Here is a 25,547-nt window from a genome sequence, read left to right as displayed (position 1 = left end):
CCCGTGGGACAGCCGAGGGGTGGGGCTGGGCGCTGAGCGTAGCTGCGCTGGGGTAAGCGATACTGATGGCTGTGAACAGAGGAGTGGCTGAGGTACTGGTAGTGTCAACAGGAATTATATTCCCCTTTTTAAGCAGGTAATAGTAGAGGGTTGGCTGTTGGCTCCAGGAACAGAGCTGGAGGCTGTGACGAGTGAATTGCTTTTTTTTTAGTTTAATAATCTGTTTAGGTTTACGATTTTCTGTGGCTGGCTGGCATGAATCGTGAGCCTGGTGTTATCCCTGTGAGCAACAGCACCCTGCCGTTAAAGGCCGGGTGATTTCCCGCGGGAGTCTGGTGTGCACAGCCTCCGAAACCCCCAGCGGGACTGACGCAGCCCCGCCGCCAGGGACCGTTTCTCACTTCCAGCAGCGTGAGGCCTGGCTGCTTGATTGCTTGAGCACTGGGGATGATTCTGCTTTTAAAGGCTGCCTTGCAAACCCAGCACCGTGATAAGGAAAAAAGGGGTCATGTCCTTGCTGGGGCAGGGCCGGGTGCTCCGGGAAGCCTGCATCTCAGCGTATAGCTCCTACAAGGAAGATGTAGTTTAATGTTGTAATCCATAAAAGCCCTGGAGATCGCTGGGTCAGGAATTTGCCATCAGGGCTAGTGACCTTGGCTCAGCAGGCTGAGTGTTTTGGATTTGCCCCTCCCTCCGAGGCTGTAGATGGCCGAGATGCTGGGAAGAGCACGGTGGGTGCTCCGGATCCTGTCCCCGGTGGGAAGGGTCACGCTGGGTGGGTGGCTGCAGGCAGAGCTTGGCAGGAGTGTCGCGCCTGTCTGTCCTTGCGAGCAGATTGCTGGTGCAAGTGGTTTGGTTCCAGTGGGGAGCTGAATCTTCACTTCTGGAGGAAGGCAAGCGAGTGAGGTCCTGCCAGTCCTCCTGCGGCAGGAGCGAGACCCTTGGAGACCCTCGCTCAGGGACGCCGGGATGGGGAGCAGAGCTTGGCCTTAGGAAAGCAGGGGTTGGTACGTTGTGCTGTAAGTGATCATCCAAGCTAATTTGCACTCTATTTGCATATTTATACAATAGACTAAACCAGTTGCAAATGGGCCATTATGGTCTGTTTTCTGGCTCTGATGGGGAGTAGGAAGCCTGGCTGGGTGCTGCCATTACTGTTGCTGTGGAGATGCGGCTCTGGCAGCGAGTCAGCACCCGGTTAGGAGATGTCTGGTCAGGTGGGTCCTGCTCTGCTCCACCCTGGGCACCGACCAAGGGCCCATTCCTGGCACCGCTCTGTTCGTGCGCTCCGTGGATTCCTCTTTCTGGTGCTGTGTTGGTGGCTCGCCCAGGCAGATGGTGCGCTCACGTCCCTGGTGCTTGGCACAGCAGGGACCCGCAGGTGACAGACACTGCTCACGAAACCAAAAACCTTGAGAATTCAGTGATGCCTGGAAGCTTCTGGGCTTGGGAGCTGGAGCCCAGGCTGGTTCCCTGCACTAGACACCGCAAATGCTTTCTTCAGCTTTTTCTTTTGCTACTACTTGATATTGCCAAGCAAAGATGAGGAGATGAGTGCCTTTTCCTTCCAGGAGGCTCTCTGAGAGAGGCTGAAGCCTGTTTGCTGCCAGAAGTTGGGGGACGTTTTTTGAATTGCAGCAATGTCTGCAATGCACTCGTGCTAAAGGATGGGGGGTTGGGGTTGCTGTGGATGACCCTCGGTGCATGCCTTCTCCTGTGCTCTTCATCCTCTCCCCATCAGCCCTTCCCTGCCATCTCCAGCCTGTTCTGTGTCCCACGCGGCTGCAGCTGTCTCACAAACTTCTGCAGAAGGGAAGGATGGGACATGCAATGCCAAAAATAAAGTAGTGACGATTAAACTGGAAACTTGGTGCACATGTGGAAAGGGCTCCCAGGGCTGCAGGTGTCCCTTCTGTCACCTCCCCACCGTGGAGGAACATACCCATGCCTCGGGCAGAGGAACTGCGGGAGCGCAGGGGCTGGGTGCTCAGGAAGGTTCTGGGCTCAAGTTGGTGCTCTGCAGACCGAGGTGCACGTCGAGAGGCGGAACCTGGCCGTGCGCCGCTGTCTCGCTTCACCGCTGTGGCAGCCCCAGCCCAGGCCTGGGGAGAGGGATCCGGTCCCCTCACGGGCCAGGAACCGTGTCAAGGGTGTGCAGGATCTGCTTGCCCTCCCTCCTTTCTCCCAGTGTTATGTGGGCTTTGCAGTCCCCAGGGACATCAGCATGACTTGTTTGCCTTTGCCTCTGTTGGAATCGCCCCCAGCACAGCCTTGGCCCTCCCAGCAGGATGCTCTTGAGGAAGGGGCTGGCTGTGGCTCGCTCCTCCCGGCTCCCTCACCCTCGGCAGAGCTACCGATGGATGATAGCTTCACCAGCCTCCCAGCCGTCAGGGCTGGAGGAGCTGAGCTGCCTGCCTGTGCCCCTCGGGTGCTCGGTGTGCTGCCGTTGGGATCAAAGCAGAGTGAAAAGACTTCTCAGAGGGGCTTTGCCTTCCCCGAGTTTTGCCCTGTTGCACAAGGCATCCGTGTGCATCAGGCCAGAAGGGAATGGGGAGACATGGGGCTGAATGGCTAATACGGGGTTGTCTAATAAGAAGAACAGCTCCGGACCTGGAAGGTACAATTTCTACTTTTATCTTCTAGAAAATAGCATTGCCAGCGGGGGGAAGGCTTGTGGAGCTTTGCACTGACTCACTCTTCCTGTTCATTTTCAACGTGAAATACACAAAATGCTAATTTTTCCATGCGGCCTGTGGTGCTAAATTGCCTCCGCACGTTGAAAGTGAAGCGGTGGATGGATTTGTCACCGGGCTCAGCGGTTCTGTGGAAGTTTTGAGCAACAGCAGCCCCTGACGTGGATGGTCCCGCTGTCCGCGGAGGAGCAAATCTGGATGCAGGAGTTCAGTCTGGGAGTCCGAGTGCTTCATAGATTGCGTGTATACATGTGTGTGTGTGTGTGTGTTCTGCAGCTCTTGTACCCACAATGCGTGACTTGGGCCAAAGCTGCTCAGCGTATCGGGAAATCACGATGTGTCTGTTGTGATGGGCCTGTTCAGATCCCTCGGAGCACTCTAAACTCTTTGAATCAGAAAGGATTAAATCCACAACCGTTGTACAAGTATCAAGAAGCTGACAAAATGATTAAATGAAATGGGAGGCAGTTGCTTGTGGACACAGAAATGTTTGTGAAGTAGAGAAAATCATCTTATCAAAGGAAATAGACCCACCATCTTTCCCTGATTCCCCTTTTGTGTTCCCAGCTCAGAGCGTTGTTGCCTGGGGCTGCAGTGCTGGCCTTTTTAGTTCTTGCTCATGCAGAGTTACTGTCTGATAATGTAAGTTCGTCGGTTCGTTATTCCTGTCCCTCTGGTTTGATCCGTGGGGTTGCCCACGATAAATGCTCCTTGCAGATGGCTGTCCCACGCGGGCATGGCCGGGGCAGGCTCTGCTCATGCAGCCAGCAGCGTTTGTGCTGCCTGTTGGTTATCTTTAAGGTTGGGAGTCATTCTGATTGCAACGACTTCTCACTTGGTTGTGGGGCTTGTGCTTAGAAAATGGAAGAGATGTTTTTAATGTGGTTTTTTTTTGAGAAAGAACCCTACCACCTGGCCTGTGCTTGTGCTCCTCCCCAGCACGGCCACTCTCAGAAGGCCATTCAGGCCACAGCTTGGTGTAGAAGATCCTCCCATGGCTCTGGACACATCGTCTGGATTCCAGGGCTGCTGATCTCTGTGAACGACATCGGTGAGGCACCGTATGACCTCTGGGAAGGGAGAGGGGTCGGTGGGATAACAGTCTGGGGCTCTCCCTCCAATAAGCTGAGACCTTACTGACAGCGGTGTTGACTGGTGCTCACAGGGAGGTAAGGACCACGCGTTGCTGAGGCGGTAGCAGAGGAAGTGGCTCTGTGCCCGAAATGAGCACCCCAGCCCCTCCTCGGGGACGTCCCTGCAGGGAAATCCACCCTGAAGGCGGCTGAGGCTGGTGTCCGGGGAAGGGCGATGCCGAGCCGGGGTGCGAGGCACGCCTGTCGTGGGACCCAGCCTTACAGCCGTGTTTGCCCACGCGCGTGCGGGTCTGCAGCTTTCCTTCCCTGCGTGGTCTTTGCCCTCTCCTCCGGCTGGGCCGGTGTTGTGCGGCCGTGCCAGCCCGCTGCCGCTCCGTGCCAGGAGAGCGGTGCCAACGCCTGCGGCAGTGGCGTGTGGCCAGCGCGGGAGGGGGGTCCTGCCTTCCAGCCCGGCTCTGGAGACCGAGCATGCGTCTCTCCACGCGCTCGAGCCATTAGGAGACCCCACAGGGATGTCACTCAGAAGAAAAAAAACAAAAAGAGAGGGGGGAACAACTGTAACCCGGTAACCATAAGAGCCGTGGGAGGAAAAGCAAATAGAAGATGATTGTATATATTTTAATAAATATAGAAAGGGCAAAATTTCCTGTATGGCTTTGTTCATCGGAGGGGCTCTCAGAGCCTGGCAGCAGCTGAGCTTCCCTTCACCGACAGAGCAGGGATGCAGGGCCGGACTCTGCAGCCACGTGTGGTGAGACGCTGTGGCAGGGAGGAGAGGACGCAGCAGGGTCCTTGCTGTCCTGGGACAGCCTGGCTCTGAGAGCCCTCGTGAGAAGTGTCCCATCACCTGAGCATGATCCAGACACCATTGCCCTACAACAGGTCCGGGCCAGCAGAGAGCAGCCGGAGGCTCCTGCCCCACCAGTGCCCGTTTGCTGCCCAAAAGGCAGGGTTTAGCCTAGCTATGGTCCTGGACAGGCTGGCTTTGCCTCTCTAGCACCAGGCTGTGCCGCAGCCCCACGTCTCTGCCAACAGCAAGAGAAAGGTGAGACCCTGCGTGTGACTCTTGCTCCACCGTTGCTCTCAGCCAGGGGTTGTCATTCCATCCCGTTAGAGGTGACAGCTGGCTGTGGTATTGCAGTGTGTGCCGGGTACCGAAGCTTGAGGAAAAGTGGCTTTGCCTGGAGAGGGGTGTTGAGATTGGACACCAGGTACTGGCTTTGCTGGCTACACATCCAGACTCCCTGGGGATCCTCCCTGGGGAAGGATGGAGTTGGGGTGAACGGCTGCCAACAGGAGCTCGTGCCTCTGGCTCTTTTTACAACGTGGAGTAGTGGGAGAGGAGAGATTTAGACCATAGGTTATGCAAGAATTTTCTCCAAATATAGGTTCAGCCATTTCTTCTGTTTGTGGACCCCAGCCCCTAGAAAGAGGAGAGGAAGGGCATTCTGGGAGGGTCTTCAATAACTTTTGGTGCCGACAGAGCAGGGGGTGTCACTGAGAGCTTTGGAGCTCCTGAGAATGCGTGGCAGGTTTGGGCAGTCACATCACGCAGGTACCAGGACGTGGGATTATGGGATCTGTTGATGACCCTGGGTGATTTGGGGTCGGATCATGGTGGGAAGCAGGAGGATGCTCTGTGGTTTCTGTGGTGCATAGCAGGCAAGGAAGCAGAAGAGGAACTTGGGTTGTGTCCTTCCTCCTCTTTGGCATAGGTAGTGAAAAATCACAAAAATCCTAAAATACATTGCAACAAGCTCCCAGCCCCCGTGGCGTTTCCTCTGAGGCGAAGCTGTCTGGTGGGTGCTGGCGACCTGAGCAGCCTCTGACGAGCTCCGCAGGGCACGCACGTTGCCGAGCCCCCGCGGCCACGCACAGCCCCAGCCGGCACAGGCAGATGTGTGGGCTCTCACTGGGCTTCTGCCTGTGTTTCCAGTCCCAGGGGATGGTGCTGTCAGCAGCGTAGCTTTCCCGTGTGCCCTGAGTGGAAATGCAGCAAGGGAAGAACGGGACTGTGACCAGCCCACGTGTGAGAAAGCTGATTGAAGAAACCCAAGGTTGGTGCAGCTCCGAGGCTCCAACTGGAGTGTGCTCCGCGGGGCAGCTGTGTTTGCTAAACTGGGATGGTGGCCGTGTCTGGCTGCAGTTTAACAGTAGGAGAGATCAATGGGGAGATCTGGTTTGGATCACACTCGGCTTGATCCCAGTTCCCGTGTTCCCAAGAGGCTGAGCAGTAGGGTGTCCCCCTCCCGGCGTGCCGATCGCTGCTGGGGAGCTGGCCAAGCTGGGGGAGAGACGGTGTCGTAGCGAGAAAGTGGAATAGTGTTGAGGTTTCCATATGCTGATTACAGCGTGCATTTTTAGTGGTACATGGTTCTGGAGGAAGGAAGGAAAGGGAAGATAAAAATAAAGCTGCTGTCCTGTATTTAGCTATAAACCACTTCGGGATTTTTTTTTTCCAGTAGTATTTGAAGACTATGCAATAAACAAGCTTGTTCATGAATTTTTTATTTTATACCACTACTGCTTTGAAGAAGTAGCCGGGTTGCTGTGGCATTTCTATAGCTCAGAATCCCTACGTTTGGGCAGAGAGAAGGGTTGCAAATTCTCTGTGCCGATGTCAGGAGATCTGTGTGCAGTGCAGGAGCACTTTCTTCTCGGACACTGACGTGCAACGTATCGTAAAGTCTCTGTGTAATTGATTAAGACATTGTTATCAAATAGGTGCATGCAATATTTGTCTTACGGAACCTTCATCTAGAATAAACAGTGTGCCAAATCGTAGAATTCTGAATGATTTCGTATGTGAGAATAAGAGAAAATATATTCAAAATGTAGCTGCTGCTGCGGAGGGGAGAAGAAACTCGGATGCAAATATGCAGCAGAAATTGTGTTTCCAGAGATACTGACATAATTGGATTTTACTACAATTTCTTAACACTGATAAGGGACAGTGGTAAATATTTGCTTTGTTTCTTGAATCTGACATATGATGTGAGGCCAAGGGAGAGGGATTAATTGGATTTGAGAAGAATCAGGTGGAATTTAAAAAAACCCCACACCCAAACCCCAAAAGACAAGTCCTTGACACTGGGAGAGGATGGCTGTGCATAGAGAAGAGCGTTCAGCAGGTGCAGGGTGACAGGGGACCTCCCTGCCTGGGTCTCAGGCGGTGGGAGCCATGGGGAGCGTACGACAGGGTGGTAGCTCTGGGTGAAGGTGCCCTTTCCACATGGCAGTCGGTGCGACTGTGGCTGTGCAGCCGTAACACTCGGCCTTTCCTCCGGGAAAGGAAACAACATGGTCCTTCAAACAGGCACTTAATAGTCAATGGAGGTTACTGTGTGTGACAGTCTCCTGCAAATACGATTATAGTCGCTTACATTTGGAGTCAGCCACCTGGCTCCCCACTTTAACGTATGCATTACGATAAGAGGATGGATGATTTTTAAAATTTACTTTTTCTCTCCCTGAAAGGCCAGCTTTTAGGATGCTGTCCTGCCTCACAGCAATAAGAAATCTCAGCTGGTCTAGAACTTTGCTGGGGGTGGCCTGATGAAAGTACGCTTTTGGCATGATTTATCACAGTTAAGCTTTAAGAGGAAAGACTTAATTGTGGCTTTTTTTGTGATTAGAATAACATTAGATCCTCCTTTGCAATGTGAGCTAGAGATGGTCAGCTAACTTCTGTGCTTGTATCAGTCAATCCAGAGGGAGTCCTTGAGTTGACAGGAGTTTGACTTGCTTTCTCTTAAAGACCAAGTTTGGATCGATGTCTATAATCGAATAACCTCCCTGATGCCCAAGGCTCTGCACAGATGAGTTACTCAGTGCAGAGCTTTGGCTGCACTGTGCATATGGCAGCTAAAAGGAATTGAAAAGCTCTGGGGGTATAGAATTAAGCGGCAAATAACATCAGTGAAAATCATCCAAAGCGCTGAGAGTGAGCTGTGTTATCTTCTGGGGCTGTGTTCAGCAGAAATTTCTCATGCTGGTTGCTCTTCCAGAAACTCGGGAACAGCAGCGGATCAGGACTTTGGAACCTGGTCAGCTGGGAACTTATTTACAAGCGTTTGAGTTGTTGAAGGTAAAAGACGGTCTGAGGAGCCTCAGATCACATCGCTGCAGCCAGCAGCAAAAGCCCTAGATGTCTGCTTATTGCCAGTTTAGTATTCAGCTGTTTGAAGCTCTTTTGCCTGTACAGAGCTTACGCAGTAGGCACTGGAGGCAAAGCTGTGGGAAGGTGATAAGAGTGGGTTGGAGAGGCTTTGGGTGAGAACCTTGCAAGTACATCTGGCAGGAGTTGGAGCCTTTCAGCTCTTTACCTGCCTCACACTCCGAAGTTACATGTGAGGGACAAAGAACCAGCTCACTGCAGAGGCACCACGTCTCCTCTTCCAAGCTCTCCCTGTCCCTTCCACAAAGGGTCTGTGAAATTGGAGTTCCTGTCATGGTACGGATAAATTTCACTGGTGAAGCCAGAACCCAAGGGATCAAGACCTGTGATCTTGCCTTTTGTGTCTGTACACTGGCTTTACAGCACCGGATGGCTTTGTTGCCCTGTGAAAGGAAGTTTCAGCTTAACCTTGACTGGTTATAATTAGTAGCTCTAGCTGACACAGGGAGCAGTGAGCAGTGTCTTACTTGTATTCTGGGTGGTAAATGCAGCTTGAAAAAGGAGAGCAAAGACAAGCTCTTAACCCTCTGAAATGATAGTTTGAGAGCTGGATGAGTTTGATCTCCTTTCTGTGTGGCAGGGCAGGCTGCGTGTAGCTGTCCGTGCACAGCTGTCTGTGTCTGAGCGATCCCCCTGGGTCTCTCCCAGCGTTGTGATCCCCCCCACCCTTGGTCAGAGGCATCAGCACGCCAAGGGATGGGTGATGTATCCTCCCGGCCACGACACTTGGCAGCTGGACAGATGACTGACTCATCAGTGTTCGCGGTTTCTCGTTTAATACTGGGGCTGTTCTGATGATTTAAGTGCCGGCAGCCCGGAGGGGAGGTTGTGCTTCTGCTTCCAGCACGGTTGTGCAGCCATCGCCTTGTCTGCCTCCCATCCATACTTTTCCTCGCAGGGGGAGGCTGGGGGTGGATCTGGGTTTGGTTGTCAGCTGTAGATCTATCTTGCGAGCGTTTTTATTTCCTTCTGCCGATTGGGCTTTTCCATTGGCTCCTCTTGCTCTCTGTTTTTTCCCTGCTGAGGAGCAAATGTCCTGTGCACAGCTGTGCCCTGCGCAGCGGGCTGCGGGGCGCTCCGGGGGACCGGGCTCCGCGCCGTGCCCACCCCGCCGACCCCTCGCCTGAGGCCGGCCGAGCCCCCGGCCACCCATGCCCCCGGGGGGAGCGCTCTGCAGGGGGGGCACCGCCGCCTGCCCCGCAATGTAATTGCAGCCGACGGGCTGCCAGCCTCGCCCGGCGCGGGGGCCGCGGTGCGGGGCAGTGCCGGGGTGCGGGTGGCGCGGGGCCGGCCCCGGAGGAGGTGCCGGGGCGGGGGCGGGCGGCGGGGGCGGGCAGGGCAAGGCAGGGCGTCCCCCCCTCCCCTCCCCCATCGCCGCTGTCCCCCTTCTCTCCCGCAGGCTCTCGTCGCCCGGCGGCTGCGGCAGCGGGGACGGCGGCGGGAGCCGCAAGAGCGGGGTCATTCTGGACATCGCCGCCCTGAAGATGACGGAGCTGGAGTCCGAGGTGCTGCCCCTGCCGCCCCGGTACCGCTTCCGCGATCTGCTGCTGGGGGACCAGTCCTTCCAGAGCGACGACAGGTTCGGGGCGTACCGGGGGGGGGGGGGGGCACGGGGACACACACCCACCCCCCGGGAGGGGGACTCATCCCTGGGGTTGGGGCCGCATCCCTGGGACACACGGGCACCCCCGCCCCGGGTGGGGCAGCCACGCAGCGGGGGGGGTGGTGGGAGGGGGGGTGTGCGGAGCTCTCCGCGGTGCTGATCCCGCAGGGCGAGGAGCTCTCCGCGGTGCTGACGGCCTCGGCGGGCGGGGGTGGGTGCGGGCACGCAACGGCTGGCGGCCGTTGGGGTGCGGGAGTGTGTCGGAGTCCGCGGGCGCTGGGGTGTGTTCGTAGGAACCAATGGGCATGACTGGGCGAGGGGGCACTGGGTTGCCTGCGGGCGTGCTGGGGATGGAGCCCGTGGGGATGTGTAGGGGTATGGCCGGGAATGTGTGGGTGTTCCGGGGCTGGTGGGCATGCTGGATCTGCTGGACATTGGAGTTGTGGGTATGCTGGGCCGGCAGATGTTGAGATGTGTGGGTATGCTGGGCAGTTTGAGGTGTCTAGGAGTCCCATCAGGGAGTGGCAAGGAGGAAAAGGGATTGCTGTCCGGGAGACGCATGGGATACAGTTGGTGAGGTGAGGGGTTGGTGAAACTCCCTGTTCAGCCATATGCGGAGTTTGGGCCAAGCGCATGCATTTATTTAGGTTGTAAGGCTCATCCAGGCTGTTCTCAGCGGCTGTATTTGCAGCAGGGGCTGCTGATGGGAGCAGAGTGACTCTTAGGAGCTGCTGTGGATGTGGCACAACTCTCCCTGTCTTGGGCTGTCTGAAGAAATGGTCTTTATGGGTTGAGCGCTAAGCCTGCTGTTCCTGGCTGGCTGGCTGGCAGGGATTTGTTACCAGATTAAGCTAGCTAACGCGAAAGGAGGGATGCCACGAGTGGCAAGTAAATTCCGTGAGCAGAGCAGTTAAATGAAGAGGAACAATAACAACCCTCCCTTCAACTCTGTTTCTGTCATAAAAATTGAGGAGCTACAGTGCTAATGGGGAGTCAATAAGATTGTCATCTTTTCTCACCAGTTGATTGCATGACGTAAACAGAGAGAGATGTAACTCTTGTTGAAGAAAACCCTTCAGTTGCTGGTGAGTTAGCCTTTGGGTAGCTGCTGTGTATTTGGTACACCTGCATCAAGGCTTTTGTGAATCTGTGTTAAAAGGTAGTTACATTTTTTTTATGTGTACCAGTATCATACAGAAAAAAAAAAGTGAATTTGGGTTTGAGAATGTGGGATTTACAAATGTTCTAATTAAGTGTTCCTAGCTTTTATAGCTGCATAAGAAAGCTTGCTTCAAAATGAGTCTGTGATCCTCAAGATTTTAAAGCCTGGATTTCCTTAACAGGCACTTAAACCTGAATATAATATTATGGTATCACATGAGAGGCTGATTGGAAATTCCAATGCAGAAAATTTCTGGATTTCAGCATGGTTATGATATTTGCAGAAGTTTGGAGTTTAGAGTTTTAATAGTTTTTGTATTTAAATATTTGAATGAATCTGAAATACAGAAGATGACAATTGCAGATTGTGGTTTTTTCCTGCACTGGTATACCACTTAGTCTTCATTTTCATCTCAACTTGAGAGTTTCTGATTCAGAAACTCTCTAATTTTAGTGTGGAGATACTCTGGATTATTTTGGTAAATTCATTAGCCTTGTTTCTCAAGATATCTTTGTTTCGCTGGCTTTACGTGCTGTTATCTTTAGTTGTTTGACTTTCCCTTTCACCCAGAAAATATTGAAAACTTCATGGTGTGTTTGGGAGTGCAAATCTATGAGCACACGTTCGCTATTCACATGTAGTCCTCTTGGCTTCAGTGGGAGTTGAGGTGAGCCACTGCCGCAAGCTTTTCGAAATGACACTGTTAGGCCTTAGTTTCAGTCCAAGTCGTTAATGATATGGCGACCTTACAGATGAAGCAAGCTTGCTGGAGTAATTATGACTGGTAGATTAGTCTGCTCCACACCAACTGAATAGGAGCTGATTTAGGCTAGCAGAAGAAAAGCAGAAACCCTTTTTGGCTTTGCTGTGCTTATAAATACTCAGCAGCTCAGAGATGTGCTTTGTTACAGTACTGTCAGGGGTGTGCTGAGGAGAATTCCTCCAAGTAAATGGTATGGGGAACTGTGAATGCTCAATTAGAGCTGACTGGACTTGCAGATGTAACACTGAAGGAAAACACCCATAGCACGAAATGTCTCATTTATTTATAAAAGCAATGCTAAAAACACTAGCGTCTCAAATATCTGCTTTTGAAAAACTCCCCTAGAATGACAGTGTGCTGACGAAAGCGAGGAGGTTTCTGGGGTTAGCAGAAGACTGAAAGGATGGGAGACTGTAGAGGAATCCAGGTTTCACTGCTTCTGGGGAATTAGAACCGCTTCTGTTAGAGAAGTATTAATCCATCCTCGTCACAGAGGATGCAGAGGAGACACCAACACTGGACTGAAGTAAGAGAATGAGGTAATGCTGGAGCTTGAGGAGACGAGAGCTTGCTGGAACAAGCAGTTAATTAGAGAGCTGTGGTATGACAGGAGGAGAGAGCATGTCCAGATAACCCATGGAACTGAAAGAACTGATCAGTGAATATGAGGTGGAATAGGTAAAACAGGCTGCTCCTACTTTTGTTTTTAGAATGTGAAAGGTGAAGGCAGTCAGTCGAAGTAAGCAGGGCTTACTCTTTGGCAGGTAGACTGATTGACATGAGGATTAAAATAATAGTTTGAATGTTGTGTGGAGGATGGCAATAAATCAGCCAGGAAGCAAATAGGAAAAGACCGACTAGAAGAGGAATGGGGGAGGTAAATGGATTTGTGCAGCAGAGAGAGAAAAGCCTAGTGACAAGCAAATCTAGAGTTGTCAAATGGAAGTGCTCCTTCCAACATCTTCTTATTCATCTCTGGAACTCACTACCACGAGGCATCGGGAAGGCTTTAGGCTTAGCTGTCTTTGAGTGCAGTGCAGCTGTACTTAAATACCGTGCTTGACATTTTTGCAGGGCAGGTCTTTACGTTCTAAAAACAAGATTAGCTGTCATTCAACTCCAGATTTCCAGAGGATACAAGCTGCTGTCTCAGGGCGTAAATCTGACTGATGGGGACTGGGAGGTAATTTCTCCTTTGGGGAGAGGAAATTCTCTGTGGGAACCTTGCAGTTGCCTCAGCTGTCTGGCGTAAGTCCTGTCTGGTTCAGAAGTTTCTTTCCCTCTTTTTGGAAGGTTCTGTCAATGTCAATACTGGAAGAAAAAGAGATCTGTTCTGCTCTCTTATGGTGGTATTGCATTTCTTATCTCGCTGATGTTTTGTTGTTATGAAAGTATTCAGAGCCACTGGATTATAACAGTGAAGGCGGAGTTTAAGATGTTGAGCCTGTAACAAAAAGAAGGTGAAGAACTGGGGGCACAAATACTGCTTATGCCTGGCTACCCTTTCGCACGCTTGGCCCATGACTCTGGTCCTGGGAAGCCTCTGTGCAATGATACCAGTGTGTGCAGGAGCAAGGCCAAGGGGTGCTGCTGGGAGGGAGGAGTTGAACGCAGCATCCCATCGGTGCTGCCAGTTTGGGCTCTGGAAGGAAGGCTTCTGTTCTGAAGTGAGACTGGTGTTTGCTGATTAAAGGCAGCTGAGAAAGCACATCTGCTGAATTGATAAATATTGTTTTATACCACAAGCTGTGGCATCCCTTTGATCTTTGCTGTCCTGACTATGGCAGTTTTTGATCTCCTGCATTCTCTTTCCTTGGGCAGTGCTGACAACTGGGTTGGGGCATGTATAAAAAAAGCCCATAAATAAAATTAAACTGTATCTCGGAGAAGTGCCACTAGGAGCTTATTTGTTGCCTAATTTAAATAGTCTGAATACTTTCCAGAAAATCGTCATCAGAAGCCACAGTCCTATTTACAGTAGCAAGAAGTAATGGATGTCACTTTGATTAAGTGCATTTTTCTGAGGCTAATTATCAGTAAAGAATCATTTTGATGGATGAAGATGTTTGGAAAAGCTGTTTGTGCAGAAGAATTCACCAACGTCTCTATAAAAAATTTAACATCTCCTGTTTCAAATCAAAGATATTTTCAGATGTTGCATAACCAAGAGAAGAGGCTTTTAACAACTGGGGCGAGTTCTTTTAAGTTTCTGCTTCCAGGTTAGACAGGTTTTGAAAACTTCTTTATTTGGTAACTGATGGCTGGTCTTTATCTCTTAAATTTGTCACTAGGTGGTGGCTCTAAATCACGGGCCGGGTTATACTTGCCACAAGCAGACTTGAGTACTGAAACATCAGGCTTGTTGGATCTTGTCCTTGCAGTTATCATGCTAACATGCCCCAAGTGACTTCCTCATCAGATGCATCATTACATTAATGGATGCGAGCAGTTTTGTGTCCCTCTGTCAGGTTCCTTGAATGTGTCTGCGGCTCAATCCCCATTTCATTGTCACTTGATTTAATGGGCAATTTCCCTCATTTTGTTTGGAAGATGCAGATGCTAATTTGAAAATTCCAGTTTGTATCCAGAAGTTAGAGACATTTATTGCTGTGATGGTGAGGTAATGTCCAATATTTTAGGTTCTGGACTGCATGTCTGTTCAGGCTGTACCATCTGCGCTTGTGAAGGTTTATACATGGATTTAGGAGGTCCAGCTCCGATGCCTGTGTGCCACAAAATTCCTCTGGCGAAGGCTCTTCATCTCCCAGCAGTTCGATGCCTTGCTTGTGAAAGCAGGATGAAGGTATTTATTGTCTAGTGCCCGTTCCCTCAATAAGAGTGTTAACCCCAGTCTCCCACCAGCCTCGTGTGCCAAATCTCTCAAGGAGTGACTCGGGCTCAGTTGCAACGCCTGAGCCCAGCTCCAAACCAAGTAATAAATAACGCTGGTGGACATGGTGTGATCTGAAACAGAAACTTAGGAGTGCCTGTGTGACCACTGGGATTGAATTGCTTCTCCTCTGCTTTTGCCACCTGGCAAAGCAAAATCAAAACATTTATTAATTGGATTAGGCTGTTTTCCTGAGTCAACACTTTGTCAGAAATTTCCTGTCTGACAGTACACAAGCACGTGGCTGCTCCTGAATGCTCAGCCAGCCTGCAGCAGTAACTCTAGTCCTGGCTGGAGCGATGGCTGCTCTGCGTGGGCTCCTGCTCCTGGGCCAGGCAGCACGGTGTGTTGGGCAGGTGGCACATACTGGTGTAGGTCTTTCCACAGGAGATGCCTACAGCTCTGCTGTGTCAGCCAAGGCTGTGGACAAGGCTAAGTTCAGCCCCCAGGTGCCATCTAAGTTGTTGGAGAAGATGCCAGCTGCCAGTGCTGCTGGGTGGGGTGTGGACATGCTGCACTCCTCCAATGGGACTTGTTCCTGCTCTCTGAATGAGTGGGCAGGGGCATCCTAGGCCACCAGGCACAGCTCTGCAGCACGGTCCCTCAGGTCTAGACTAGCAGAGCTTATAGTAATGTAGGGACAAAGCACCTGGGGCAGGGTGTCAGTGTACTTAGATCTGCTGCTGGTCCCATTCGCCACCTTGCGTGGAAGAATAAGCAAGGAGTCTGCAGTCCTGGCAGACCAGGTCCTTTCCAGCGAGGATGGCTGCAGCAGGTCCTCTCCCTTCACACAGACAAAATCAACATATATCGCCACCGCGTTCCTCAGCTCGGCTCCAGATGGGATACACCGAGGTGAAGAATATGTTGGAAGCCTGGGGCAGCTTTGTAAAAAAGGATTTGGGTTTTCTTGTATTTGTAGATTTTTTTCTTTTAATGATAGCATTCTTCATTGCAGCTTGCTTTTTCAGTTCTTCTGAAAGGCTGCAGTGATGATTACTAATGCAGCGTCTTAATTGCAGTGCTGTTTGGAGTTTTTTAAATGGATATTTGCTTGTAGCTATCGGTGTGCCTTTGAGTATTCATCTTAAGGCAGGAATCCCTGGACATCAGCAGGGATATTAGGAAAGTTATGAAAGTAATAGAGTAAGAGAAGAAATACATTTCTCTTATAATTATATCTATTATTTAAAAAAAAAAAAGTCATGACTCTTTTCAGGGATATTGCTTTTACTGTCAGTAACAGACCCTTGCTAGCAATAAAAGTAAGCGCACGTCGCAGTCTGGTGGAATGAGTGGAGGCATCCCTGGAGTGCTGGACTACGTACAGCTGTGCCCTGATGAAAAGGAAGAACAGCATTGATTTTCAGTTATTTAGCACAATTTAACACTGTGGGCTCAAATTTCCATCCCTCCCTGGTGTATTTTCTCAGTTTATTTACTTTCACTTTGGTTTCTATTTGATTTATTGGGAGGATGGGTTTGAAAGGGAAAAACGTAGTGGCTCAAGTTACTTGTCCAAGGGAAGGGGAAAGTGTGAGCAAGGGTGGCAGAGGTGTAGTCCCAGCAGAGTTACACCAGTGAGGAGCTGGTTTTCGGCTCTTGTTGTGTGCAAGGGTGAAGGGGATAGGCAGGGCCGTGGGGAGGAGCGACAGCCCTCGCAATCTGGCGGTGAGCGCTTGCTCTCCAGGCGCTCTGCGAGGGGGGCACGCTGTCAGGGGAGCAGCTGGGTGGCAAATGTTGGCTTTACTGAAGGAAAAATGCACACGCTGGCAAAATGAACATATTTGCTCCTCTTGACCAGTTGTACAGGACACAGAATATCTTAATTGAAGTTTCCTGCAGTGAAACTGAAGAAACAGAATGCAGACTGGCATGAAAAATTTTGGAGTCTTGGGTCCTGCCATGGTTAATTAGGGCAAATCTCCTTCCTCGTGTCCGCGGCGCGAGGCTGAAGCCCACTGGGGACATCTCTGGCTGCACCAGCTGTGCATGGGCCTGGTGTGCTTTTCTGCCTTGGGCTTCTTGGAGTTCCTTCCTCAGATGGACAGATGCATAAACTAGCTGGTAAAGAGGAGAGAGCAGAAATCACATGCGAGCCAGTGGAAGAAGCTTGGTTGCATGTAAGCTCTTGGCACAGATCTGCAAGGGAGGACGGAGCCTTTTGCACCAGTGGATTATCATGAACGTGAGTCTGTGTCCACAGATCTGGGGAAGAAACTGTGATGTTTGTCATCGCAGCAAAACCCCGGCTCCAGAAATCGATGGGAGTGTTGCTGTTGGCTTGGATGAGGGTGGAAGGTCAGGCTGAGACTGAAGCTGTCACCGCTGCCGTAGTGACAGGATGAGAAACAACTTGGCAGCTGTGGCTGTAATTGCAGAGAATGCATTAAATTTTTCTGCTATGTTTTCCCACCGCTTTATCTCGTCACACTTGCATCTTTGTTCCCAAGGGAAATAATTTATTGCTGTTCTGAAGGTGGTGCTCATTCCATTGCCTCTGCACAACCTGTTCGGTGACTGACGGCGTGTAGGGAGCGTCAGAGCTCTGGCTTCCCCCGCTCGCTGCCTCAGGGGAGACAGGGACTCGACTCCTGTGCACCATCGCTGTCTTCTGCAGCCAGCCTTGTCCTAATGCTGGCTCTGCTTGGGCATGAGCTGCTCTCAGATCCCTGCGTGGCCATGGTAAAACAGATCACATGCGGAGCCTAAATAAATTGGCTAGTAAATCCCCCCTATACATCCTCTTGTTAAGGCACAGCATCTCAGAGACTTCATTTTGTGGTAGACTACGCAGCAGAGGGGTTTAGAGAGGAATAAAAGGCCTGAAATTTGAATCAAAACATCTCTGTTCCCAAGAAGTTTCAGCAATAGAGAGGATTAATTCTTTATTGTCTCCTATTTTCAGCTCTGCTTATTAAGAGAGACGTGAACACATTGCCTGCTGAAGCCCTGCAGCTAGTGCAGACTTCCTTGCCATGCTGCATTTGCCTCTGCTCCACTGGCACTAAATTGGATCCGTGGCAAAGATGTAGGTATTAATTTGCAAAGAAAATACCTTGTATTCCTCCTGTCTGACAGCTTGGGGAATGGATCGTATAGGCACTGTACAAATCTCTTGCCAGCTGCCTACAGAACTGTGCTGACCGCAGTTTGCCCACGAAGGGTTGGCAGGGCAAGCTGCTGGGTAGTGCAAGGCCAGGCAGCACCAGCCTCCAAGTCCCAAAATCTGGGAATTTCTTCTATTATCAGTCTATTGATTTACTGTATTGCTGCAGTGAAAATAGTTTTATCATCCATTCTTTCTTATCTTTCAGAGAGCTCAGAGTTTAGATTACATTGCTACATCACGCTGTATAAAACGATAATGTTGAATTTCATCTGCTGTCATGACCTTATTTCCTTTCTTTGTGGAGCATTTAGTTGCCATTTTAGCAAATTTGCGGCTGGCTCTTTTACTGCAGGGAGAGGACTGAAGTCCAACCTGCTGGGGGACGTGGGTCCCTGGGGGTGAAGGTCTGCAGGGAGCTGCAGTCTCTGTTCTCCTGTCCCAGCAACCTCCTTGTGGATGTCTTAAAATCTCCCCTGCAGAGCCAGGGGGCTGGGAGGAGGTTTCCAGGGCTGTGGGTCCCCTGGGTAGGCTTCAACATCGCCCCTTCAATTATTCTAGACCATAAATAGTTGATAATGAAAAGGTTCATGGTGATAGAGTTGAAATACGGGGCTTAGTGCGACAGATAGGTTGTGGACATTAGCACTTTACTTGCAGATTAAAGTAAAAAAAAAAGCATGTTTTCCAAATCCCTCAAGCTCAGAAAACTTGTCCCTTCAAGCAGGGAGCCTGTAGTAGTGGGTGAAGCAATGTTTCGCAGCAGTTATGTTAGCTTGCAAGCATGGTAAAGAGTTATTTTCTCTTCCAAGACTACATCAGACATTTGTTGCGGGGGGCAGGTGTGCTCTGCAAGGGCCATCCACAGCTTGCTGGAAGAACTCCAGGAGTGCGGAGTCGGCTTTGCCTCTTTGGGCTTGCACCGGGGCCACAATTGCATGGTCTTGCTTGTGCCTTCGTCCTAAAGATAGACCATCTGGTTCTCTTCTGATCAGCTTTCTTCAAGAGACAGTCTGGGGCTGTGCTGTTTGCTGACAGTCAGAAGGGACACAGAAGCGGTGTTTTGCGAGTGGAAGCTGCAAAGTGAAGTCCACAGACAGCAGAAACGCCACGTCGGGATCATGACATCTCCAAAGCAATCGCTCTGTGGTCAGTTCCAACGTGCTGAGTGCAAGCCCTCTATTTTGGGGATGGAAATTTCTGCAGTCAGAGGGTGTTTGCTGCGTGCGAGGGTACCTGTACACAGGCACGTTTTCCCCTCTGTTTTTCTGTGATATTTTCCCTGTTGAATAGGATCCTCTTGCAATGGAGAGGGTGCAGCTTGCTCATGCTCTCTCCAATCCAATGCCATCCTTGTTTTCCCCTGCCTGCTTTTCTGCAGCAGTTGTGTGGGTGTGCAGATACGCGTAGCACGATGTACAAGTAGCCATGGCCGCAGCCTTTGAGAGTTCAGAGCCGGGCCAGGACGTGGGCGCAGCCGGAGGGAAGGAAGGAAGGAAGGAGGAATTGTGTTGAAGGCTGAGGCTAACAGCATACGCGGCACGAGCCCGTTATCCGGAGGTGGGTAGCTCGTGGGGTTGGCTGGGTGATGTAAATAGTGAAGTGGCAATGAATTAAATGGGTGAGGTAAGTGATTTGCTTCAAGGGCAAAGGACCCTTCGAAGAAGGAAGTGTGACGAGGGGGGACACACACAAGCAGTGAGGTGTCACCTCGGTGAAGCCAGGAGATTCATTCACCTCTTCCGTCTGTAGAATTACTGTTTTGATGTACTAAAGTCTTGACTGGTATGAGCTAAAGAACTCCATGAGGGCTGGTCTTCTACCTGAATGGGTTAGGTTGGTAGTAACCCACCTCTGCTCAGTGTGCAACGCTGCTGGCAAAGCTGGGTACTAGTGAGGTGCTGGTGTGCGGCTGTGCCGCTCGGCGCCTCAGCACGCTCCAGCAGGCTGGAACTGAAGCTCCCCTGGCTCCCTGGCTGCTCCCAGCTGCAGTGTGAGGAGCAGCAGAGCCACCTTCCGCTGCCCAGGGAGAGGTTTGGGTCCCCAGACAGGGTGCTGGGTGTTGCCAGGAACTGATGGAGACGAGTGCGGGTGTTCGGAGTGGCCGGTGCAAATGCCGTTCTCTTGCATGGGGTGTCCGTCCTGGACAGTTCTGTGCTCCCCAGTTCAAGAAAGATGAAGAGCTACTGGAGAGAGTCCAGCGGAGGGCTACAAGGATGGTGAGGGGACTGGAGCATCTCCCCTACGAGGAGAGGTTGAGGGAACTGGGCTTGTTCAGCCTGAAGAAGAGAAGGCTGCGAGGGGACCTTATAAATGCCTACAAATATCTGAAGGGTGGGTGTCAGGAGGATGGGGCCAAGCTCTTTTCAGTGGTGCCCAGTGACAGGACAAGGGGCAATGGGCACAAACTGAGGCACAGGAAGTTCCGTCTGAACATGAGGAAGAACTTCTTCCCTCTGAGGGTGACGGAGCACTGGAACAGGCTGCCCAGGGAGGTTGTGGAGTCTCCTTCTCTGGAGATATTCAAGACCCGCCTGGACAAGATCCTGTGCAGCCTGCTCTGGGTGACCCTGCTTCGGCAGGGGGGTTGGACTAGATGACCCACAGAGGTCCCTTCCAACCCCTACTATTCTGTGATTCTGTGATTCTGTGACACGAGCTGCTTTCTGACGCACGTGGCATCGCTCCCCTGACCCGCGTGGGGCTGCCCAGTGTCTGACCCTCGCTCTGTGCTCTGCTGCGGTCGGTTTACCGAGCCCGATGTCATGTCTTTTCTTGTCAACAGTTTCTTTGTCACAGATGATTTTTGCTGCTGCTGCTCGTTCGTAACGCTGTGGTAGAGCCCTCTTGAGGACAACACAAACATGACTCCCAACCAGCTGAACTCCCCAAACCCAGGGCAAAATTGTGAATTTATTATTCTCTGCAGGACTCTTCACTCTCACCTGTCTTCTCTCTTTTGGTTGTAGCTTTGCAGTAAGCTGACTGGTCTGGTGCGTTTGCATGTGAGATGGTGGATGCACTCTGTGTGGTGCAGGGGGACATGGAAGGGGTGCGTCCATGAGTCCTGTCCGGGCAGCAGTCCTTGTGCTCCCCCTGCAACAGCAGCTCGGCCGAGGCTGGAGGCTGAGATTGTCTACCTGGCCCGATCCTGCCTGGGGACGTGCAAGGGTCCTGAGGAAGGTGCTGCCATCCTCCTGTCTGCACGTCCTGAAACTCTTGGGGTGAAAAGTGGATCTGCGTGTTGTACCCCTCCTTCTTTGTGTGCTGCTTGCTCTGCTTCACACGCTGGATGTTTTCCGGTCCTGCTTTGCAGAGGGCTGTGACGAGTTCCTCGCTCGGGGCTGGGGCTGGTTGCTCACCTGCGGCACGGAGCACAGACATGGACACTGTCTGTTTGTCTGTTTTTCAGCCTCTGCTGTCTGGTACGATAGCAGGATTTTTTAAAAATTTTCATTTTAAGGTTGGGCGAAACCCATGACATCTTCTGTGATTGATCTGGGATTGATGGGCTGGATTTTATCAAGTTTGGCTGGTGACTGGTGCTGCGTGGCGAACACCCGTGCTCTCCGCTTTGCAGGCGGTGGCTCCCGGGGGCCTTTCGCAGCTTGTTGGGGCTCTGCGCTGCTCCGACCCGGCGTGTCTGCCGCCGACGGGCTCGCGTAGCCGCCATCCAGGAGGTCTGCGGCGCCTTCGGGAAGGAACCGTGGGGGCGTGCGGCGGGGAGGCTGCGGAGCGAGTGCCGGTACTACCGCGGCTGTGTTTGGATTAGTGACTCTGCCGCGCTTCCTGCCACCCACGCAGGATCCCGCAGGAGCGGGAGTGTTGCTCTGCAAATTTAGCAGCTACCTTTAGGCAGGGAGCAATTACTTTTTGGGCTGTGGGTAGAGTCATCGAGCTTTTCTGCATGTCTCATATCCGTTCCCAGTATGCCAGTGGTGACTATTACCAAAGCCATTGCTTTGGTTGAACTTTGCTGCAGTCAGTTTCTAACTTCAGATGGATACAAGCAGATTTGTTTGGGAATTGGCCTTTCCAAATGCCATGCTGCTGCTTTCACAGAATCACAGAATGGTAGGGGTTGGAAGGGACCTCTGTGGGTCATCTAGTCCAACCCTCCTGCCCAAGCAGGGTCACCTACAGTAGGTTGTAGAGGACCTTGTCCAGGCGGGTCTTGAATATCTCCGGAGAAGGAGACTCCACCGCATCCCTGGGCAGCCTTTTCCAGGGCTCCGTCACCCTCAGAGGGAAGAAGTTCTTCCTTGTGTTCAGCCGGAGCTTCCTGTGCTTCAGTTTGTGCCCATTGCCCCTTGTCCTGTCGCTGGGCACTACTGAAAAGAGCTTGGCCCCATCCTCCTGACACCCACCCTTCAGATATTTGTAAGCATTTCTAAGGTCCCCTCTCAGCCTTCTCTTCTCCAGGCTGAACAAGCCCAGCTCCCTCAGCCTGTCCTTGTAGGAGAGATGTTCCAGTCCCCTCACCATCCTTGTAGCCCTTGTAGCTTTGGCCCGGCCAGCCCTCTGTGAGCCTTGGCCATGGGTCAGCGCCCCTGTGAATCCAGCACCCATTGCTGGGGTGCCAAGCAGCAGTTAGAGCATGAAGCACAAGCGCCGTGGCTCGGTGACAGAGTACCTGCTAGCTCCCCGATGGCAGGAGCTGTCAAGAAAAATGTCTCCTCTGTCTAGGAGAGAGGAATGTTTCTGGGGAGCAGGTGGTGAAGATGTTTAGCAAATGTCAGCTTGAGACCTTGCCATCCGGTGGGCAGAAGTGACATCGCTCAGAAATGTGTTATCCTGTCAGGAAGCAGCAAAAAATCCACCAGTTAAATGTTTACGAGCGAGGCAGGCCTTTGCCAACAGTGGGTGTTTTTCCACCTCTGAGACTCGTGAAGGGAGAGTTCCTCGGAGCAGCGGGAATCCTGCTCTTGCCCACACGGATGCCGGAGGCAGGAGCCGTTGGCACCGGGCGGGCAGGGCATCGCCATCCCTCCTGGGCGAAGGCTGCCAGCCTCTGCTGACCCCAAGCCACGGCTCCTGCCTTCTCTTCAGGGTTTTTTCTTGCTCCCTTGGCTCCTCTCTGTGTTTTGGCAAGAAGCAACCTCTGAGCTATCCCTGCCTCTGCGCGGGAGCCCGGAGCGTCGCTCTGCGGGGACGGTGGGAGGATCTCGCCTCCTTCCCCTTCTGCACTGAGCGGGGACCAGCCAGGGGCGATGCCAGGCGAGCGGCTCTGGCGAGACGCAGATGCCTCCGTCTGAGGAGTGAAGCTTGGCCTTGCAAATCCTGTAACTTGGGTTCTGACAGAGCTTGGGTGGCTGCGGCTCAGCCAGTGCTGCCGTTTATCGCTGAGCCTGACGCGATATCTCTGTTTTTACTGGAGAGATCAGGCAGCTTGTGCCCCGCTGCAGGCAGAGAGAGAGCGAATGCTCTCGGTTTAGGAATTGTCTCAAGTCTTCTGCTGCCAGTTCAGCTGAGTTGGTCTTATAACTATACCGTTAGGACCCAAGCATCTGGCCAAGCCATGATGCATTATTTCTGAATGCCTTAATCAATCCCCGAGAGCTACTGAATTTGAAAGTGGCCTTCTCACTGCATGCAGTGTCCTTGTTTGTATGCGAGCAAAAAAGCTTAAACAGAAAAGTTTCCTGCAGACAGGTGCTAAATACAGTTTTTCAAAGCTAAAACACTGTCTAAAACTTTTCCTTTGAGACCAGCTACAGATGTGATTGCGTGACTGGGAGTGGGGAGAGCTGCAGAGACCAAAAGAAACTCATTCGCCCAGTGTCCGCCTGTCGATGTGCGAAGTGGATAATTACATCTGGGCTAATAGCTCCATATGGGAGTATTGTTTGAAAAACTTCTAATTTAATAAAATGGGTAGTAATTGGTTATTAGAAGAGAGTTTAATTGAAATAATTGGCATGGACACTAGTGTGCTAATTTAGCTTGGTATTTATAATGCACAGTCATGGTGTTTGTTCAAGGACAGAAGTGGGTATTAGGTGGTGCCCAGATTTCTCAGCAAGAAGTTACAGCTGGTCTTTGGAAAGACATTTACTCACGGAGGCTATGTAGTCACTGTTCTTGAGCTTGGATTTTGAAGGTGGATTTGCTTCATTGCGGTTCGATGTAATTACACCCACGCTGCTAAGAGTGAGGGCCTTCTCTGACACTTTGGTTCCCACTTCGGGTGACTTGAGATTGGTCTTTCTAGTCATCCGGAGCAGCTCCACCTCCCTGGCACAGGGACATACCCTTCCTGAGGCGCTCACACACACACATACATGCATGAGTGTGCTCACCCACGTACCGGCACGTGAACAAGGAAGGCGACGTTCATCTTCTCTATACACCCTTTCACCCCCGTTTGTCTGAAGTTCCTCAAGACCCGTACGCGTGGCATCAGTTCCAGCTCAGTGAATCGTCACCATGAGGTTCTCCCATGTGGAGAAAGACTCAATAGTCTCATTCCAGAGTGGAGCTCTCTCATGTTGCCATCTCAGAGCTGTTGTACGGGGATTGCCATGAGCTGGAAGGCTATGCTGCCAGAGTTAGTAATCTGTCGGGTCACTGAAATTGTTACATGGTGCAGAGATGGTGACACAAAGAGCCATTACATCTCACTAGCCTCTTCCAGAGCTGATGTTCAACAGTTGTTCCTTTTCAGCTTTCTACAAAGTGCTTTTACAGCTCGATATTGTCACTTTGGATTCTTCCCACGCAGTATCTGCACTTAGAACTGCCCAGTGCTGATGGAGAGGTTTATTGCCAGCAAGTGTTGTGCTAAAATTGAGTGGAAAAACAATTTCTAGTCAGCTCTTGTTATGGTCTCTAATGGGAGATATTTCTTTCTTGCTGAGAACTTGTAAATGCATTTTAATGCCGGATGCAGTGCTCTGTGGCTAAGAAATGTTCAGCCTTCCAGGGTTCAGCAGTACAAATATTTCTACTCACAGACAGGCGCAAAATATGTTGCGCATCACATGTAAGAAGGATGAATGCCTTCCCAGCAGTGTGAGTTAAAAAACCCCAAGCAACTATGAAAAAGACCAAAGCCCAGCTATCAACCCCAAAACTTGCTCCCCATCGCCCACGGACATGCTTCGCAGAGCTTTGTGAAGGAGTCCAGGCTGGCAGAGCTGTGCAGTGGGTTCCGATTAAGGCCAAAAGGTTAATTAAATAAATCCAAAGCCATCGCTTGCATAGCAAGGCTATGCTGCTGAAGGAAGCCCTGCGCTGATATGCAGAGGAGGGAAGGTGTTTTCTGCTCTGTGACGTGCAGGTTTTTCCAAGAGAAGCCGGTGATGCACTGTGCCCCAGGAAGGCACCCAGCTCTGGAGCTAAGGGGCAAAGTCGGTTTGTCATGTTAGTGTGCCGAAGCCGATGGCACTGTGCCGGGCATGGCTGTGCCCTGCTGAATGGAGTTGGCATTCGCACCCCCAGGGATTGCTTCGCCATCGTCGGGTGTGTTACCGAGCTGCCGAGGGACTGCGCGGCCTCAGAGGGAGCACGTCAGGGGACGTGGACCGGGCTTTCGGCGGGAGGGAGAAGGCAAAGGAGGGATGTTCATCTCTGTGGCAGGGGAATCTTGAGAACTATGAAAGACTGAGAAGAAACGCGTGTCCAGATGAGTCCCATGCCCTTTTCCAGCATTGTGGGTGCTTTTTTGGTGATCCCCTGTTTGCTTTCGAAGGAGGATGATTCACAGAGGCACAGCAGGTGCTGCTAAGCCGGCGTGTATTACTAAGCACAGGAGAGCACTGAAACCTGCTTTGGGGCCCGATGGCTGCTTTTCTTGAGCAACTTTTGAGAACTGGAACAATTATCCCACCTTTCAAAGCCTTTTTCTTCTCTAAGGTGCCCTGTTTGCCACCAGATCTTAGGGAGAGAAGGGAGAACAACTGAACCTGCTGGTGCAGATATTAACGCAATCATGATAAAATTTAATCATGATCCCATTAAACACCCTTAATGATCAGAGAGTTTCTCACTTGGTTTAATGGACTCTTTTCCAGATGATGAGGCTGCAAGATCAGACACTTCTTGTAAATGTCTGTTT

At 51.5% G+C, this 25,547-nt stretch overlaps 1 protein-coding gene across 7 annotated transcripts in view; it reads left to right on the top strand.

The window, feature by feature from the left end:
- Window positions 1-25,547, top strand: part of KCNT1 (potassium sodium-activated channel subfamily T member 1) — a 93,843-nt gene that overhangs the window by 6,455 nt on the left and 61,841 nt on the right. For 5 of the 7 annotated variants that reach the window (XM_075439452.1, XM_075439454.1, XM_075439453.1 and 2 more), the window contains exon 2: window positions 9,364-9,543. The exons of 1 other annotated variant lie outside the window; for it this stretch is intronic. In XM_075439452.1, coding sequence (XP_075295567.1) covers window positions 9,364-9,543 — 180 coding nt within the window. Of the gene's footprint in view, window positions 1-9,081; window positions 9,169-9,363; window positions 9,544-25,547 lie in introns of those variants that run through there. One more of the 7 variants, XM_075439456.1, reaches the window with a different exon arrangement.

The sequence above is a fragment of the Opisthocomus hoazin genome, chromosome 19, assembly GCF_030867145.1.
Source record: "Opisthocomus hoazin isolate bOpiHoa1 chromosome 19, bOpiHoa1.hap1, whole genome shotgun sequence".
Taxonomy (NCBI): domain Eukaryota; kingdom Metazoa; phylum Chordata; class Aves; order Opisthocomiformes; family Opisthocomidae; genus Opisthocomus; species Opisthocomus hoazin.
This window is presented reverse-complemented; position numbering and strand designations above follow the sequence as displayed.